The 17882-nt window shown below is 38.6% G+C and overlaps 1 protein-coding gene across 1 annotated transcript in view; it reads left to right on the top strand.

The window, feature by feature from the left end:
- Positions 1-15951, top strand: part of map2k5 (mitogen-activated protein kinase kinase 5) — an 86335-nt gene extending 70384 nt beyond the window's left edge. The window contains exon 22 of the mRNA XM_055011010.1: positions 12106-15951. Within this exon, the coding sequence (XP_054866985.1) occupies positions 12106-12216 (111 nt within the window). The 3' untranslated portion in view covers positions 12217-15951. The remainder of the gene's footprint in view (positions 1-12105) is intronic.
- The last annotated feature ends 1931 nt before the right edge of the window (positions 15952-17882 follow it).

Here is a 17882-nt window from a genome sequence, read left to right as displayed (position 1 = left end):
AGAACTTGAATTGTCAGGTGTGGGTGCTTTCAGTAATTAATTGGAAACCCAAGAAAAAAGAACAACATCTGTGCAGCATTGTTGTCTTTACTATCCTGCATACAGGCCACCTTTGACAACAAGTAATTGTTATATTTGTATTTCCATCTTTTCATGACTGTACATGGCTTCCTTTTTTAGACTCTTTCTGTTTTTCCGATGCTTCGGGTCATCGTAGTTTGCATGGTTTCATTTCCATCTCTGCTCCCGTCAATGTTTCCTTTCCCTAACTCTCCTCCATCTTCCCACTCTGCTCCACTTCTTTCATATTCATGGTGATCCCTGTGCTCTTTTTCACATTTTCACACTTCTCTCCTTCTATTTTTGACTCCCTCTTTCCTCCATCCCGCTCGTCTTTCCTTTACCTATATTTTGTCCTCCTGTAGGCCTTTCATTTCCTTCCCGGCCCGTGATGAACTGAGATATAAGGTCACGGATGCCTGCCTTTGTGGCACCAGCCTGCTGATTGTCTTTCTCTCTTTCCTCTTCCTCGTTCCCTCTTTTCCTCCCCGCCTCTCACTCAGCCTCCTGAGTACATTAAAACTCTTTACCTATTCTATCTGTATGTTAATGCACCGCTCCCCCTTTCTCCTCTGTCTCTCTTTCTGCTCCACAGAAAATGCCACCATTTGCTCCCACTCTTTATCTGCGGAGGGTAATGCAGGAAATCGCACAATAGTGTAGACACTGAGCAAATAATGTTGTTTTATGACCGTGCAAACTCACCAAGTAGCTCTAGTTTGCTCATCAGGTTTCAGCATGTGGTTTCTCTAATCACTGGTGTAGCTTTTATTGACGTCATTGTTGTCACTGGGATTTTATCCCATTAGATGTTCTTTACAGGGCTGCTGTTTGATTGCAGGCTCACTCATGATGGGTTCAGTCCCTGAAGGCTGATACAGTCTGTTGCAACTACACGGACTTGGTGCTTCGCTCATGCTAAGATTATTTTATCCCATTGAGTTCAGTTTTGTTGTTTTACCCAGCTGAGGCGCACCGTGAAGGGAAAAGCTGTTTCTTGGGCTCATGCTATGTTCCCAACATGAGGAAAGGAAGAGAGACCCTGGAAAGTATCAAGAAAAAAGAAACAGAAACTTTAATGATAGCAAAAGCTTGTAAACAGCACAGAAGCACCTGCATTTCCACTAAGAATGACGTATTTTTTTCATAAAATCATAAATGCTGTTATTTTGATGTAACTTCTTTTCTCTCAGCACAGCAGTTACATCTTGTGAAATTCTGCATTGTGGACGAACAAAGCGGATTTCACATCTTTGCTGGAGCTGTTACTATGACGACAGTGCAAAACACATTCACACACCTTTATACAATAATGTGAAATTATGGATAAAATGTGTGCATCACTAAATCAGTCCATGAATTCATCAAGTACAATTTTTTTCTTGAATTTTTTTCGAGCAAAAGTCAGTAACTGCTTGAATCTGATGCTATTTCTTTTGTACCTGCTCTCACTTTTTTTTTTTTTTTTTTTTTTACCACGTCTGTGTGAAATGTGGAACCAAAGTGACTTGTGGATGCGTACAGCGTTGGACAGGCAATGTTCAGAGATCTTTTGGCCAATCACTGGTACTTGCTTTGGCGTCCTGAATGTGGAAAAAAACAACTGCAATAAAAAAAAAATTTAAAAAAAACCTCCAGCCTTTTCTCCCTCTACTCAACAGCAGAGGAACTGGCGCCTAGTATTTGTTTACAGTTTGAATATGAGTGCTGATCAGCTGCATGTCCCACTGGCACAGTTGTTTTACTCCAGTGACACTTTAAGAAAAAAGAGCCCAACTGTACATCTAGTGGCAGCTGCAGGATGATCTGAGCGTGTTTTATGAGGTGTGTCTTAACATTAGAAAACTTTTATGTACTTGAAAAAACTTTTTAATTAATACTAACTGTTAAAATCCCAAACCAATTGTGTACTTTTGAATTCAGTCCAAATAAGATCCACATGTTTACACTGTGTTCAGTCATCACATTCTGTGCATCTTTTAGACCTCAGAAGTGTGTTTAATGTGTTTTTTTTATTGTAAAGCTTTTGCACAGACCACCTTTTGGGTACATGCACTTAAATGTGCACAATACAGTCAGACCAGGGAGCTCTATTAGCCAACAAAGTCTCCACGGGGTACTTGGTTCCTTTCACCACATGCTACTAAAGCCTCACATAGTCGAACTATTTGACACATACTTAGTATTTCTACCTCTTTCAGGCTTCAACAGTGAAATTAGACAGTGCAAATAGACTTTTAAATTCCTGATAATGTAACAAATAAATCGGTAGCTTAAGCTTTTATATTCAGTTCAGTTTTATTTATGTAGCACTAAATCATAGCATTTATCAAAAGCCTTGTCATCAATGCAAATGTCGAGTTCTTCTTAGCTCAGTTTTCTGTCGTTTCATTCGACACTGATCAAGAAGGAATATCTGGCTGAGCTGTACTGAGCTCAATACTCGACTCGTATCAGAAGCGATTTTTTTCTCCTGTAAAGAATCACATGATGAGCCGTCAGAGAGGAAAGGGAGTGTGTTTTTCTCTCCTCATACTGATGCATCTTTCATTGTGGACACCCTATCCTGTCATCATAAGCTACTGACGTGGGTCAGCCGAGGAGACTTTCCATTGGCTCGCTCCCAGGACACTGGCAGCAGGTATTTGGTGGTGACCCGTCCTGTCTGAGGTTTCTCGCTTTAGATTCTGAACAGGCCATCGTTCTCCTCCAGTACGAGGCCTGTGCATCAACAGTTAGCTCGTTTATTAAGATTTACTGTGAGAATGAGAGAATGGGTTGTTTTAGAGCAAATAGTGCAGAATTATTTTATGCATTTTGGTGTACGAGTGAAGATAGACAACAGAGATGATCCCCACACCCTAATATTGTTTCATTGTGATTTGATGGACGTTTCATTTCTCCATCCACCCCTCTGCCTCCCCCTCACTGTCCCTCGTTCCCCAGCCAGCAGCCTTCACACAGCCTTTTAGCACCCTTGTCAATGCAGCCCTCCTCTTCTGCTTTTCTATTCATGGGCCCACACACACACACACACACACATTTCATAGCCCCCTTCCAACCCCAGAGACACCAGATGAGCCCCTCGGTTTTTCACAAAAGAACCCCCTCCTCTCTCTGACCGTCCGCAAATCTGCTTTTGACTCAGACGCACAGAATAGAAACTGAGTAGTGTCAAGTTTTGGCCTCTTTCAGTGCGAGTATTCTAAAACCGTCAATGACTTTTTTTATATTAATCCACAATAGATCTGTGAACATCAATGATGCTTAGATACATTTTCTTTATTTGTGAAATAATCTTGTGTATTTTTATTTATTCAGATAACTGACAAAGTGTATTCAACTTAGCTTTAGATGCGTTACTACAGCAGAGAAATTCTGTGTGTTTTTCTGCGGTTTCTTTTTTATTTTGTTGAAGAGAAACCGAAATGCCGTGGATCAGAGTCCTAGTAGCTCCAAGCATAGGAAAGATGTGTAATATTGGCTCTTGTGTCCAGATACAGACTAAACTACACATCCAATAATCTTGTATGTATTTGTCTTCTGTGTATTTTTTTTAAGTAATGCTTTAAATGACTGTCGTCTTGCCTCAGTTGTAGTTATCATGTGTCTTCAAACTTTGAAAGCTGCTTTATCATCTGAGGAATACTTCTCTTAGTGTTTACATTGCTACACGTGCAAAAAGGATTTTCACATGCATGCTTACGTATCGTTGCACCTCCTCTCAGACCAAATCACTGGTGTCTCTTCCTCCCTAAAATTTCCTGTCAACACCTTCCCTGCCAGATGTTTTCACATTTCACCCCTGGGTCTTCTTTGATGTGAAGCCCATTTACACGTGCTGAGACCACAGCAACTCTTCAGTCACGCCATTTATGAACAAAAGCAGAAGTCAGAATTACACATAAATCAATGTTTAAATCTTGTATATTTAAAAAAAAACAACGTGTTTACAACAAAACATATTTGATTTGACCTTTTTGTTAATAATAATAATAATACATTTACTTAGGAAACGCTTTCAGTCAAAGTGCTGTTCGTAGAGATAAAAAACAGAAATCCACAAACATCCTGAACCAATAAAAAGGCCATCAGTAAAACAGTTTAAGACTCATATGTAGCAGTAAACCAGTGGGTCTTCAGCTTTGTTTTAAATCCATCGGTGGAAGATGCCTGCCTGATTTGAACAGGTAGACTGTTCCACAATGTTGGAAAGACAAAGCCTGTTTCCCAACCATCTTTCTACGGACCTTTGGATCCCCTGGGAACATAAAACACAAGTGGGGACATACAGATTCATCAAACTGGACAGGTACGATGGAGCAATTCCATTTACAACTTTATATGTCAGCATCAGCACCTTAAAGTCTGCTCTAACCGAAACAGGTAGCCACCGGAGTGATGCTCATCTACAGGCTCTGGTCAGAACAGGAGCTGCTACGTTCTGGACCATCTGCAGACCATGAAGGTCTTCTTTGGCAAACCTGATTAAAGGAAATTGAGTAATCTAAACGCGATGAAACAAAAGCATGAAAGCCGACATGTTCAGTTAGTTCAATAGATAACACTGAAAGGAATGCTTTTACTCTCTTAATGGCATCGTCAATTTCTGAAATCTGGTCCTTCAGTTGGTTCCATTGCTCAGGACTCGGGGAGATGCCCTTTTTCCACAGCTTCATCTCTCCATCTTGGTTCATCCAGTACTGTCTGATGTCAGTCAGGACTTTACCCTTGAAATCTCTGACACTGACATATCTCATCTTTCCAATCTGGAACATGCCGTCATCACCATTACTGCTACTCCTTAGTTTTGTTTGCCACTAGTGTTAAATGTCACACAGCCAAGCTAAAAGCTGCCTCGATTTGAGAGTGAATCTTGACTGTTGCAGTAGTGGATGGTTTGCTCTTTTGTGTACTTGTTTAGATACTAAAACATGACAGTAATGCTGCTCTTACTCCTTTGCGCTTCCTTGTTTTACTGTTTTTTTCCATTTTGGTGGCTAATGTTTAGTGTTGTGGCTCATTTGCCAGGTAGATATCTAGAAAACGACACAGATGTGTGGATTATTAGTTTAGTAATCCTCCAAATGGAAGTTTCTCTACATTCCCTGTGCACTGACGTTGACCAGAAATCGCACACACACTGCGTTCATACACACTAACTAATGCCAGCCAGTTTCCAGAGGGAGCCGGTGATTAGCATGCAAATCTGTAAAGACCTAGTTATTCTATCTACCTCTTCACCCTTCTCTCTGTCTCGCACACACACTGACACTCACACCATGTTTCTTCCAACACTATTCTAATGAGGTGATGACCACTCTCTTGTTATAATTGCCTCAAACTCCTTTTAATTTCTTCTGAGCGTATTAATCATACATAGAGTTATTTAAAATCGCATAAATTAATCTTAGATTAAACAGACCCTTGAAAGGCTTCAAACAATTACAGAGTTAGGTAGAATTTCCCCTGGGTTTAGGCCATTTCTATTTGAGCGGAGCGGTTGCAGGTGATTATCCCAGTTTGATATGGCCAGACGGTGATTAATGTAACTTTTAAATGAGTCCTTCCCCCCGTCTCACCTCTGACCATGCGCTGCTACTGTAGAAAGTCAAACACCTTCAATGACCTAACTAAGGAGTAGTTATTCACTCTGTGTTCATAACTCTTCCTTTACAGGTTTCACACTTAATTTAGGTTGCAGGTAATTTAATTATTAGACGGTTATGTGTATGCGAGAGAGAAGCAATGGATGTATTTATAATGTAGTGAAAATCACTTGAGGGAACTGATGTCTCTAACAGTCTAGAGCTATTTTTCCGTTCCTGGGGGTTTTGTATGTTTGTTTCTTGGTGGTGGAGTTGTGAGAGGATATTTATTATTGGACATCATTTCATTATAAAGGGTCACATATTGGGAATTAGTGGTCTAAAGGAACGCATTATTATTTGTATTTCATGATTAAAGGTAGATGCCGTTTGCCCCGTTGACAAATTTGTATTTCTGAACAATTCTTGAGCAAACTGAAGCAAACTCTTAAAATATGCCACAAAAAAAGCAATTGAAAAAGAAATTTTGGCTTGTTTCCATGACCTTCTTTGGGGTGAATAAACTAGGCTGGCTAGTGTCGTCATAAGGTGACAGTAAGGACAACTTTCCACATGACGATAATAAACAGTAGTAGAAGATGGAGGAAACAAAACCACTTTTAAAAAAAAACTCAAAGAAGAAACAAAAAACTTTGGCCAACCACAAGTGGAAAATAGAAATATGCTTTCAAAAATTGTTTTCAATCAGTAAAGTTGTAATAATTCTTTCAAGTCAGCTGGTATCAGCCATGATACATGCTGCCCGGTGCCGAAATGTCAGAACTTACTGAGGAAAGAAAGGTCTTTTCATCTCAAATATTATACATGGACTGTTTTTCAAAATGTAACCCACTTCTGAGTATGTACACGTCGCTACTGAGGTTCGGAGGAGCTAGGAGTAATAGCAGTAACCAGCGGACACAGGTATCAGTTGTTATTGTGAACTTTTTAGGTTTGAAAAACTATTTGAACAGTGCACATCATTACAATGCGATACCAATGGGCCCAGTAAACTAAGAAAAAACATAAAATGTCCATTTGAAAGTGTTCCTCTGGAATTGGTTTGTTGTGGATCTAATCAAAGTTCAAGTCAATAAATCAGGGGGGCTAGTCAAAGTCCAGGGAAAGGATTCAAAGTAGGCTCTCGTTAGTGTCGGTCAGTAGGACAGACACTATCCTACCACAGAATCCACTGAATGGTGTGGTGGAGACTCAAAGTTTGACTGGGAGGCTTCAGCTTCCATGCATCAAATAAGACCTGACCAAGAAGGGGGTTTTCATCAGGAGAAGCCAGGACAGTTAAAAGTGCTTCTTTAACAGTTCTCCAACCTCTTTTTCTCTCGTTTTCAACCCTCACAGAAGAAACAGAAGCAGTGCTCAGTCCATGAATTAGCAATGTTAAGCTACGTCGAATATTTTAGCATACTACTTCCTGTCTAACCCAAAATAAAGTTCCAGTTCTTAAAATAAAACTCACAGCACTTATAAACGTAAGCTGGAAAGAAATAATGATCAGAAATGAATAAAAATAATTATTTAACCCTTCTTTAGGCAGGTTACAAAAACTTTTCTGAGACATTGGGAATTTCTTCTTTCAAATTTTGCTATTTCCATTAACTCTCATGCAGTAGTTTAAAATGCACATAAAAATACATGATGGAAACACAGGTATAAATGTTTAAAGTTACCATTTTCTGAGTACACTTCTTTTCAACTTCTCATCTATAATTACTTAAAACTTTAAATTCAGAGTTTCAGCTTAAGGAACAATTTAAAAATTGTTCTAGAGCGTTTGATAATACCACACAATCATTGCTGTGTCTCTTGTACATTTGCAAGCGTTTTGTGTTACTGAAATTTGCACCTATTTCACTTCCAATCATGTAGCAGTTCTTCCTTCTGTTATGTTGAGTAGTAAATGTAAATTGCATTCAGCAGATGGGACTAAAACATCTTGTAGAGGGAGTTTGGCCTGATTTCGTGTTTCTAGTGTCTTGGCATTTCTGCATTTCTGCTGTCTCGGTCTGGTGTGATGTCCACCTTCGTCCAGGTCACATTCCAGCAGATGTCTCCGGCCTGTCGGGGTTAATTTTTGGAGCAGAGGTTGGAGAGCTCGATTTTAAAAACATCACGCAGGACTTCCTTCTTTATTCCTGCGTCCCTCCCTCTCTGCTGAGGCAAGGAAGAATGATTGATGAGATGGGTATTCAGCACATAGGGGCACCCAGGAGCGTCCAGTCCAGCCGTCTCATACTGACACACACACACACACACACACACACACACACACACACACACACACACACACACACACACACACACACAGACACACACACACAGACACACACACACACACACACACACACACACACACACACACACACTGATATGAGAGTAATTAACCTCAGACTGTGTTAACCCCAGCTGCCCATTAGAAGGACAACAGGATTGATGGGGCTCCCCCCCAGTCCTTAACAATCTCTACAGTTTGTGCACGATTAGAGCACACTAGAAAGTCCATTTTCTTTTAAAATATAAAACTGCTGCGGTGATTGAATGTCTGCAGCCCAAAGTAACAGCGGTCAGCAAAGATAGAGCAGAACATAATCAGCAAACCAGATTCATTTCAGTGAATTTTCTAAAGCCAATCACGAGCTAAAGTATTCACCCTTAATATGATTTTATTTTTATAAACACAATCTTCACTTTAACATATTTTCCTGTGGAACCACAAATAGACAAGATGGATCTCAGGAGGGAAAAAGTGGACCATCAGCACCAGCCTGTCCTACTTTGTTGCTAATCTTACATTGTCTGCACCAGTTTGGGTGTTGCTGGGGGGTATTCGACGACCCCACAAGAAACAGCTGACAACAACACTAATCACCTTGGAGTGACTTTGCGCCTCAATTTTAAGTCAATCTACTGAAGTCGTCGTTGTAGGGAGATCTGGTTTTTGCATTGACCAGATTTGTAGGTTTGTTGTTGACTTACAGTCCTGCAAAACACTGTAAAATCTTTATAAAAGTTGTATATGAATGTACAAGTTGTCAAAAAAAAAATGTTTGAGAGCATGTTGTCAGAATGGGGTTATCTATTAGTGGTTACATAAACGTCTCTATTTGCCCTGATTGTCAGACAACCTTGTCGTTATAAAATCTGTATTTTAGTTTTGTAAAGCGGCAGTTTGGAAATGGCTTTGGAGGGACTGCTGGTTAGCATTTCAGTCACTATTTAATTCTTGTTTTGACAACAGAAACAGAAAAATATGTAAATGAGAACAGCTTTTATGGGAGTGGTTGGCTGTTGGAAGCAGACAGATTTAAACACTGGCTGAGTTTAGTGTTTAGAGCAGAAGTGTCAAACTAATATTAGTCCTGGGGCCACATTCAGCCCAATTTGATCTCAAGTGGGCTGGGACAAACGACACAAGCGAGACAAAAAAAGACACAAAACGACAAAAACGAGACGAAAAACATAGAATACAACAAAACAAAATGATAAAAATACGAAAAACACAAGCGAGACAAAAAGGAAACATAACGACAAACGAGAAACAAAACAACAAAAACATGAGACAAATGACAAAAGTCAGACAAAAAACAACAAAAACAGGACAAAGTATTACAAAAACATGACACAAAATGACAAAAACATAAGACAAAAGTGAAACAAAAAATGACAAAAATGAGACACAAAAGAACAATGAACAATCTAGTATTTTATGATCAAAACAACTTGTCATGATCTAGAAATGATTTTAAATTTATAGTTTTACTAATTTATAATCTGCAGTTAATGTCTTCTCTGGAATTTTTACACTTTGAGGGCCGGATTGGACCCTCTGGAGGACCGCTTTTGGCCCACGGGCCGCATGTTTGACACCCCTGGATTAGAGTGACATGAAAACACAATATCCCACCAAGTCCTTGGTTATTAATTAATTTCAAATGAGTCTTAAGATTTCCACCATCTCTGAATGTCCCTCAGCTTTACAAAGCTCTGACAATTTTCAGTTGTTGAGAAATTGGCCTCGAAAATCAAAGTATTCCTCTCAGTTTTTCAGATGCTGGGAGTGCATGAAGACTCTTGTGTTCACTCTTGGGCTGACAGAAGAGCATTTGGTGTATTTTGGTCATGGATCAGATATTTTAGAGCTACGAGGCAGCTTCTTATTCTGAGTGGTTCACCTGGAAGCAGCGGACAGTGAGGGGGAAGGATCATAGAAGCTTTACCTGCACAACTGCTGGGTTCTTTAGCTGATTTGTAGGAGTTCAGTAATATTCTGACTGACTTGTGAAGGTAGGAGGCCATGCAGGAATTGCAGTGAACATGTTTATATCTTACTAGTTTTTGCTTTATGCAACCAAATTTCTGACAACCACAAAACAGACAAAAAATCCTTTCACAAAACTGTGGGAAAGAAAAAACATCGTGTTCTTATGATTGTGCCAACTTGCTGTAGTTTATTCTCAGTTACAATTATCCACCAGACAATCGTAGAACTGCTTCAGAGCTGACATACATACCGATATCTGCCCTAAGATAACGTCGCCTGATTTGCCAGATTAGATCATTTATTATCCGAGTTCTAATTGTGACTAAAAAGCCAAACAGAAGTCTGAGTCTATTTGCTGTGATTGATCTTCTCACTTCGTAGTGAACTCCTGCTCACAGTGACAGCCGTTCGTTGTTCAGGACGGATTTTGCTGGAATCAGTGTTGACAAGTTCATTTAAAGCGGCCGGCCAGAGTGCTGTTTACTTAATTGGACATCGAGACACCTCAAATAAAATTCATGGTTAGCTCAGGTTGGTTTGTCTCATTTACAGCCTCCTGCTCTTTCACCTTTAACCCCCCGTGACCTCCGTGACCCCCGACTCTGGTCTGAGCTGTCGGCCAGATGAGGTCGCTGACTCGGCTGCTGTCAGGGAGATATCACATGTGACATCTCTGTTTCAGTCCCGCTGCAGTAACAAGTCTGTCAGCATTTAACAAACCTGATGAGCCACCAATCAGCAGGCAGGTCTGTGGGGTTTCTGGAGCTCATTCGTCGGCTCGAGTGTTGAAAAGCGGTCGAGATTATCCTGAAAAGAGTTTCGTTTTTAAGGTGGTCTGTTTCTGCCGCTGCTACTTTTTTATTACGAGGCTCATTTCAGAATCCGTTATGACTCTCATGGATCATTAAAGTCCAGAGATATTTCTTTGAAACACCCTGACAAGCCATTACTTACACATTTTGTAGTTAAAAGCAAATCTGTTCGACATTAATATTTAAGAGGATTTTATGACGTTCCTGTTGAGTTTATTTCTATTTTATCATTATTTCGCCAATCATGATTTAGAATAATTATACAAATAGCGCTAAACCGTAAAGATGTAATAATGTTTGTGGCTCCAATCTGTTTGATAATAAAAATAATATTGTAGAATGGGTATAAACATTTTAATAGCTGTTACAATTTTCAGTTTTTATGTGAAAACTCATTACTTGTGTTTTTACAGCCACTTCAGTTCATTTTTAGCTATTCTGAAGGTCATACATATGAAGCTAGATGGGTGAAAAGATGAAATTTAATTTCAATTTATGAATGACTCCAAAGAGTTTTTTTTTTTTTTTTTTAATAAATGAAGGTGATAAAGGTTAAATATTGTGTTTTATGTATGTTTTCTAATTTGATTTGGCAGTGCAGTTAAGGTTAAAGTTAAAAAAAGTTTTCAATCTGAACAAATAAATCAGAACTTATTAGTGAAAGCTTAGTTTAAGAGTCGGGCCGAGTGTGTCGTCGCTCTCTTTATTTATCAAATAACTACTTTTTTAACCCTCGTGTCGTCCTGTGGATCGGATTGACTCGTTTTAAAGTTTGAAAATGTGGGAAAAAAATATATATTTTCACAGTGAAACTTATGATGTTCACATTTTCAACATTATAGGGAAATCTTTGAACATTTTTTGGTGGGAAAAAAAGAAATGTTAAAAATGTTTCTTTAAGAACATTCACATAAAAATCAACCAAAATCCAGCAAAATTCACTGGATTTGGGTTGATTTTTATGTGAATGTTCTTAAAGAAAATAATAGAAGTTTTACTGATATATATTTAATCACTTTAAATATTTTTAGGATTTTTTTTGAAAGATTTTACTCATTTTTGGAAAATATTTACAGGATTTTTCTTGCCAAATTTGGGGGATTTTTTTTTTTTTTTTAAATTAACCTTTCAAGGGAAACTTTTCAGGAATTATTGGAATTTTCTTCCTGAAGGTTTTGCAAATTTTCAGAAATTTAGGGATTTTTTTTTTTTGCTGAATTTTTGGAGTTTTTTTCAGACAAGGAAAAAATATTTTTTGGTGCCTGTAAATGAGGACAACAGGAGGGTTAATTCAACTCTCAGTTGTTTGAGTTGCACCGATTTTTCTTGTGAAGATGTATGTTTTTTTTAACTTTGTGTTTTTCAGGATCATTCCTTCATCGTGCAGTACAACGATGGAAATGCAGAGGTGGTGTCCATGTGGGTTTGTCGCTGTCTGGAGGAGAGACGAGCTCAGCAGGCTCAGGGACCGATCTGACGTCCTCCAGCCGTCCAGCTGCTGTCGATCCGGACGTCTGGACCCAAACATTGAGCACTTATCGAAGGCTGCAGGGTCAAGTACGTCCACATGCACTGTAGAGGTGATTTAATGTACATGGACTAAAAAGAAACAAATCACCAGATGTTACATACTTCCTGTAAGTAGTTCTTTATTTAACAGCACCGGCCGCGTGGAGGAGTCTCTGCTCTGAGCTTTTCTTTCTAGCTTCTTTTGTTCAGCGAACATCACAGCCTGACGGAGGTTTGGAATTAGTCTGATCCTGATTCTAAGGATCAGAGGCGATAAATCAAAGCACAAGTCTGCAACACGCCGGCAGAGTTGTGCTCTGCTCCTATGATGGTATCTTCAGTAGCCGTCTTGTGCTTTACCGTTGACAGCCCTCTAGTGAATGTTAAGGTTTCTGCCTGTGAGTAACTGCCCATCTGTGTGCCTGTTTGTCCAGTGGTCTAAGTTATTACCTCAGCAAATGTTAGTTGTCACTGTAGTGGCAAGATTCCTCCCAAAAATGTATTTTTTTTCCAGCTCCTGAGCTAAAACGACTGTAGTGGGAAATGAAATATTAACAGAGGAAACCGTGAGTTACTCAAACTCATCAAAAGGAACCAAGGTTAATTTATTAATTAAATCAGAGTATAACTCAGTTGCACATCTTTTATCGGACGAACCTGAAAGCCACTGAAAGAAATCAACCTTAAGGTCCGGATGTGCACTTTTAATCATCAGGTGTTTGTTTTTTTAATCTCCCAATACAAACCATCACTTTACATCTTTACTTATGGTTTTATTCATATTGTGACCACTAAGTCCTTATTTTGAAAACAAATCTCCTGTCCTATACAGATATAAAGCATTTCATTGGATTGCCTGATGAGATCAGTAAAACATTAATGCAGTGCTCTAAACAGCAAAGACGAGCCAAACGGTGGATTCTATGGATTTCTAATGGCTGAGCTGAACGTAATGAAGTGACGAAGATGAATTCCTTTGACGAGGTCTTTAAATGCAGCCGGTGAAATGCGCAGTGCTCAAGTGCAATTAAATGCAGATTCACAGTGAACGTAGTCTGATGTGTGAGAATCAACGTACAGAAACGGGCTGAAAGCAGTTTATTATTCCTCATTTAGACGTGGTTTTATTCTCCGTGATGGTGAGGAAAGAGTTTAATCATCAAACGCTGTTCATGATTTGGGATCTTTTTATTATTATTTTGCATCTATTTCCAAAATGACCAATATATTCTGCTGTTTTTTTGTCTTGAAGTAATATTTAATTTCCAGTTCACCAGACAAAAGATGGGAAAAATAGCATGTAATATACTATAAGATGCAAGTAGGAATATTAAATTGGCCAGATCTTTTAATTTTGGGAGTTGATGGACGCCTTTGTCCAACATTGGAATGTGTTAAAATCTAACTGAAGGTACCGTGTCAGTGTGTTGTTCAACAGCTGAAGGAAGGCAGGAAGATGCATGAAGGCCAGTAAGTGGTTTTATTCATTTACTTCTTGGACAAACATTTTTCTTTCTGTTGAGGATTTAAACATTTACCTTGGCAGAAGTGTTAAAATCATAATTACTCCACCAAGGAACTCCATCTTCATACGTTTGTCCGTTTCATGATAAAACATCTGCAAGATTTGGCTCTAAATCCCCAAAGATTCAAGATTCAAGACCTTTATTTATCACAAACATAATTACACATAGTATAATGCACAGTGAAATGCATTGTGCACCTGATTCTGTGGTCGATGAAGAAATTTCTGTTCCCACAAGTTCAAACTTCCCTTCCTCCGCCCACTCGCGCTTTCTAGAATCTATGAGCTGTTGGACGATACATCCAGCATGGTGAAACATCACTGGAGTGAAAACACCAAGTTTGTAGCGTTGTACAAACGTAAATGTTAATTATCTTTGACATTTGGAGTTTTGTTTCTCCCTCTAGAGTTGGTAGCACCTGTGGGCTCTCAGAGAAACGTTGGACAAATCGGAGCAATTCAGCTTTAGTTTTCGACTTTTCTTTGAACAAACGTTTTGAACAGAATTTTCAGGGAAGGTCAGTAATGACACAAGGACCAAATGATTAGATTTTGGCAGTGATGCGGCTTATAGTCTGGATCCACAGATTTGTTAAAGATTTCTGTATCATTGCCAGATAGCGGCACGGCGTCACTGTAACCATGACAACAAGTGAACGCCACATGATTGTGATCCTGATTCAAATCCACTGCTGAGGACTTATCGAGACTTATCGGTTGAAATCATGCAACGACCGAGCAGCCTTGGAGGAGTACTGCGCTCTCTGAGAGCTTTTCTAGTTTAATTAACACCTATCTGTGTTTAATCACTCTGGTGCGTTGGGTGGAATTCGGACACAGCATCCCAAACGGTTTCCAAGACATGGATTAATGTTTAGTCTGAAAATTTAATGACGATCTCCACTGAAAAAAGTTCTCTAAAGTCTTGGACGTGAATCGTTTCAAATCACCTTCTTTGTATTTCCACTTTAATCCATACTGCTGCCTGCCGTCTGCACACCGGTGGGATTCACCACTTCATCATACTACTGCATCTCAATCTCTGACCTTCATTCATCCGTGGCTCAATCACCACGACGTTAGGCTGCATATCATTCACTGCTCAGAGGATTGTGGAATGCTGGGTTACATTACTGCGAAATGCAACCAAATGTAGTAAGATATCCTGGTATTTTTGACTTACTGGGACATACTAAAACATATTATACAGTATATAATGGATGTTTGAACTCATCCCATGTTTGGTAAACTGAGCCTTAAAGTTTAGTGGGTTACAATGTGGAACAGAAACTATTCAATATGTGATCCCAGCCCACCTTAAATCCCTTTATCATCGGTTCTAACTCTATGATCTGATAATAAACTAAGTAGAATGAGCCTTTTTCTGTGTTCCAGCAATAAGGGGAAAGTTAATTTGTCACAGATTTTCACTGCAGGTTTTATCAGTGCCACTATTTGCCTCAGATACCTGCAGGTGAGGCTTTAGTTTTTTGTGTTTTTTTTTTTTTTTTTTTTTTTTTTTTTTTACCTTTGTTGGCATAGATGTACTTTCACTATAAGTTTAGGGGAAAAAAATGTCCATTCATCATCATAAAGAAAATACTCTGATAACTGCCGAAAAATATGGATCATTTTTCAGCAGTTAGATTTTCTTCTCTGCATCATAGCATCATGTCAAATTCTAACACACTCTTCTTACATTAGTGAGACGCCCACTGGCTGTGAAGTTGCTGTTAAGTTTTAAATATTTTGCATTCTGGTAAAACTGCTAAATTGATGTGAAAGAAGACGAGTGTTTTGTTGCTCATGAACAAACGGTTGGTGCATTCTTGCCACTCAAGTTCGACTAAAAAGAGTGTAACATTCTAATTTTAGTCTCAAACATTTCCTTTTTGCTTGTTCTCACTGATTGTGTTTTTTTTTTTTTTTAAAGGAATTTGCCGTAAAGACGGAAATATTTATTATTTTTTTTTACTCTTCAGCCTGCTCACATCTGAGACCAACTCTTGCCCTTTTTGTTTTTCTTGTTCTTGCCAAAAACCGCAAAGCATCCAGTCAGAGATGGGATTCAGCAGAAGTATCAGTGCTGTGATCTTACTGGCTGACTATGGCCTTCTCTGTAATTATCTGTGTTGGCACATACTCCAACCATAATAAATAAAATGTATTTAAACTAAATCGTTGCCTAAGTTTGATATTTTGTTGTTCTCTTAAATATTTGACCTTTAAAAACAATCTGTTGTTCTCTCAGTCTGGATTTAAATTGAATGTTATTGAATGAGCTTTTCTGTATTTTTTCACAGAATAATTTAATCCATAGAGTTTAAACGGTGCAGGTTTAGAACAAAGGTTAGGTGCTGTAAATGGTCCAGATCTGGAATGAAGATGGGCTTGTAAACGCTCACAAAGTCTAAGAATCAGACTAATTCCTGAGTAGGTTTTCTGTGTTTCAGATGAGGAAGAATCTGGGGTCTGATGATGATGGACAACCTCCTTAAACAGTGTTTATTTTTGACCCTTTGGTCAATATTGGTGCAATACTTCTGTCAATGAAATAGGAAATGTTCTTTTAAGATGCATTTTACCTTGAATTTTTTTGCACAATAATAATAATAATAATAATAATCTAATGTTGAATACAGTCTTTTTAATTTTCCCCTTATTCTTGTTGTCTATTATTGTTTATTTTGAAGGGAAAACTATTTTTGCTGCTTTCATGATGACACAACGGGGAAACCGCATCAGTTTGAAGGTATAATCTCAGTTTTTTCACTAACTGCAGCACTTCTTGATCTTTAAGGTGTATTTCTGTTCATATGTTCACCTTTGTACCCTTCAGGCTTCTTCTCTTCACCTCTCCACGTTTCAAATAGATTCTTCTGAAGATTAATTTCCCAAGTTTTACTTGCGGCGAAGAATCAACTTGAGCAGAACACAGTCTGAACAAGTGACAAAGGCAGGAAACAGCACAGCTTTTATACAGGCACGTAAGCATGAGTTACACATCTTAGTATGTTACACACTGCACAGTTATATAGTATTACAATGAATAAGAACGTTTAATCACAAAATTCTGTAATTTTCATACCAGAAGTGCAGCCCCTTTCAGATTGTTTGAATCATTATTTTTGGTAGAAGCTTTAGCTTGTAGAGAGGGTTGTTCATGACTTTCCACATTATTCCGTATTGATTTCCAGTTCATTTGAACCCCTTTGGATCCAACTTCTATCTAAATTATTCTAAAGCAGGACATCCTCAAAAACTGAGTGAGAAGAGATTTATGAGGGCGGCCACCAGGACGCCTGCGACTCCTCTGAAGGAGTTAGAAGCTAGTTGCAATGCTTTACGGTGGTTTTTTTAGTGTTTGTGATGATGTGCAGTGTTTGGTATCTCATCAGACGGCCAAAAAAGCTCAGTTTTGGGTTCATCAGACCAAGGAATTTTCTTCTAGTTGACTCCAGAGTCTCCCACATGCCTTTTTGGCAAACTCGAGTCAAAAAGTTGACATTTATTATGATTTGATTTTTTGAGCAGTAACTTCCTCATTGCATTGCAAAATAACCATAGAGACACACAAAATGACCACAAAACACCTAAAATTACCACAAACAGACAAAGCTATTTCTGAATCAGCTCGTTTTATTATTGTTTAGCTCATTAGAAGGAGGTTGGTATTAAATTCAGACGGTTATTTAATTGACATTTTAGTGACATCCACTCATTTTTTATTAATAAGTGATGGTTTCCATGATAAATGATTATGGAATTTGTAAAGACATGATCAGAATGAACATAAAAAACAGTTTTTTTTACTTTTAATAAAAATGAATGCAAGATATATCCTATGGACTTCAAAAGTCCCTCAGTTATATATTGACCCTGTTCTATCCAGGAGCATTGATTCACCAGGGCCTGTACCTTCCAGATATGAGTGTTTTTATACTAGAATCACTTTAGACATTAGAATGTATCGCTAAATTTAATACACTTAAAGATGTAAGTCACGCAGATCATGGAAAGAGATGCAGCAGCTCCAGAAACATCAGTTTATATAAATGAGCTGCTCTCAGAACATCTGTCAGGACGATCCATCAGCACCTCGAAAAGCA

Source organism: Amphiprion ocellaris, chromosome 1, assembly GCF_022539595.1.
Source record: "Amphiprion ocellaris isolate individual 3 ecotype Okinawa chromosome 1, ASM2253959v1, whole genome shotgun sequence".
In the NCBI taxonomy this organism is placed as follows: domain Eukaryota; kingdom Metazoa; phylum Chordata; class Actinopteri; family Pomacentridae; genus Amphiprion; species Amphiprion ocellaris.
This window is presented reverse-complemented; position numbering and strand designations above follow the sequence as displayed.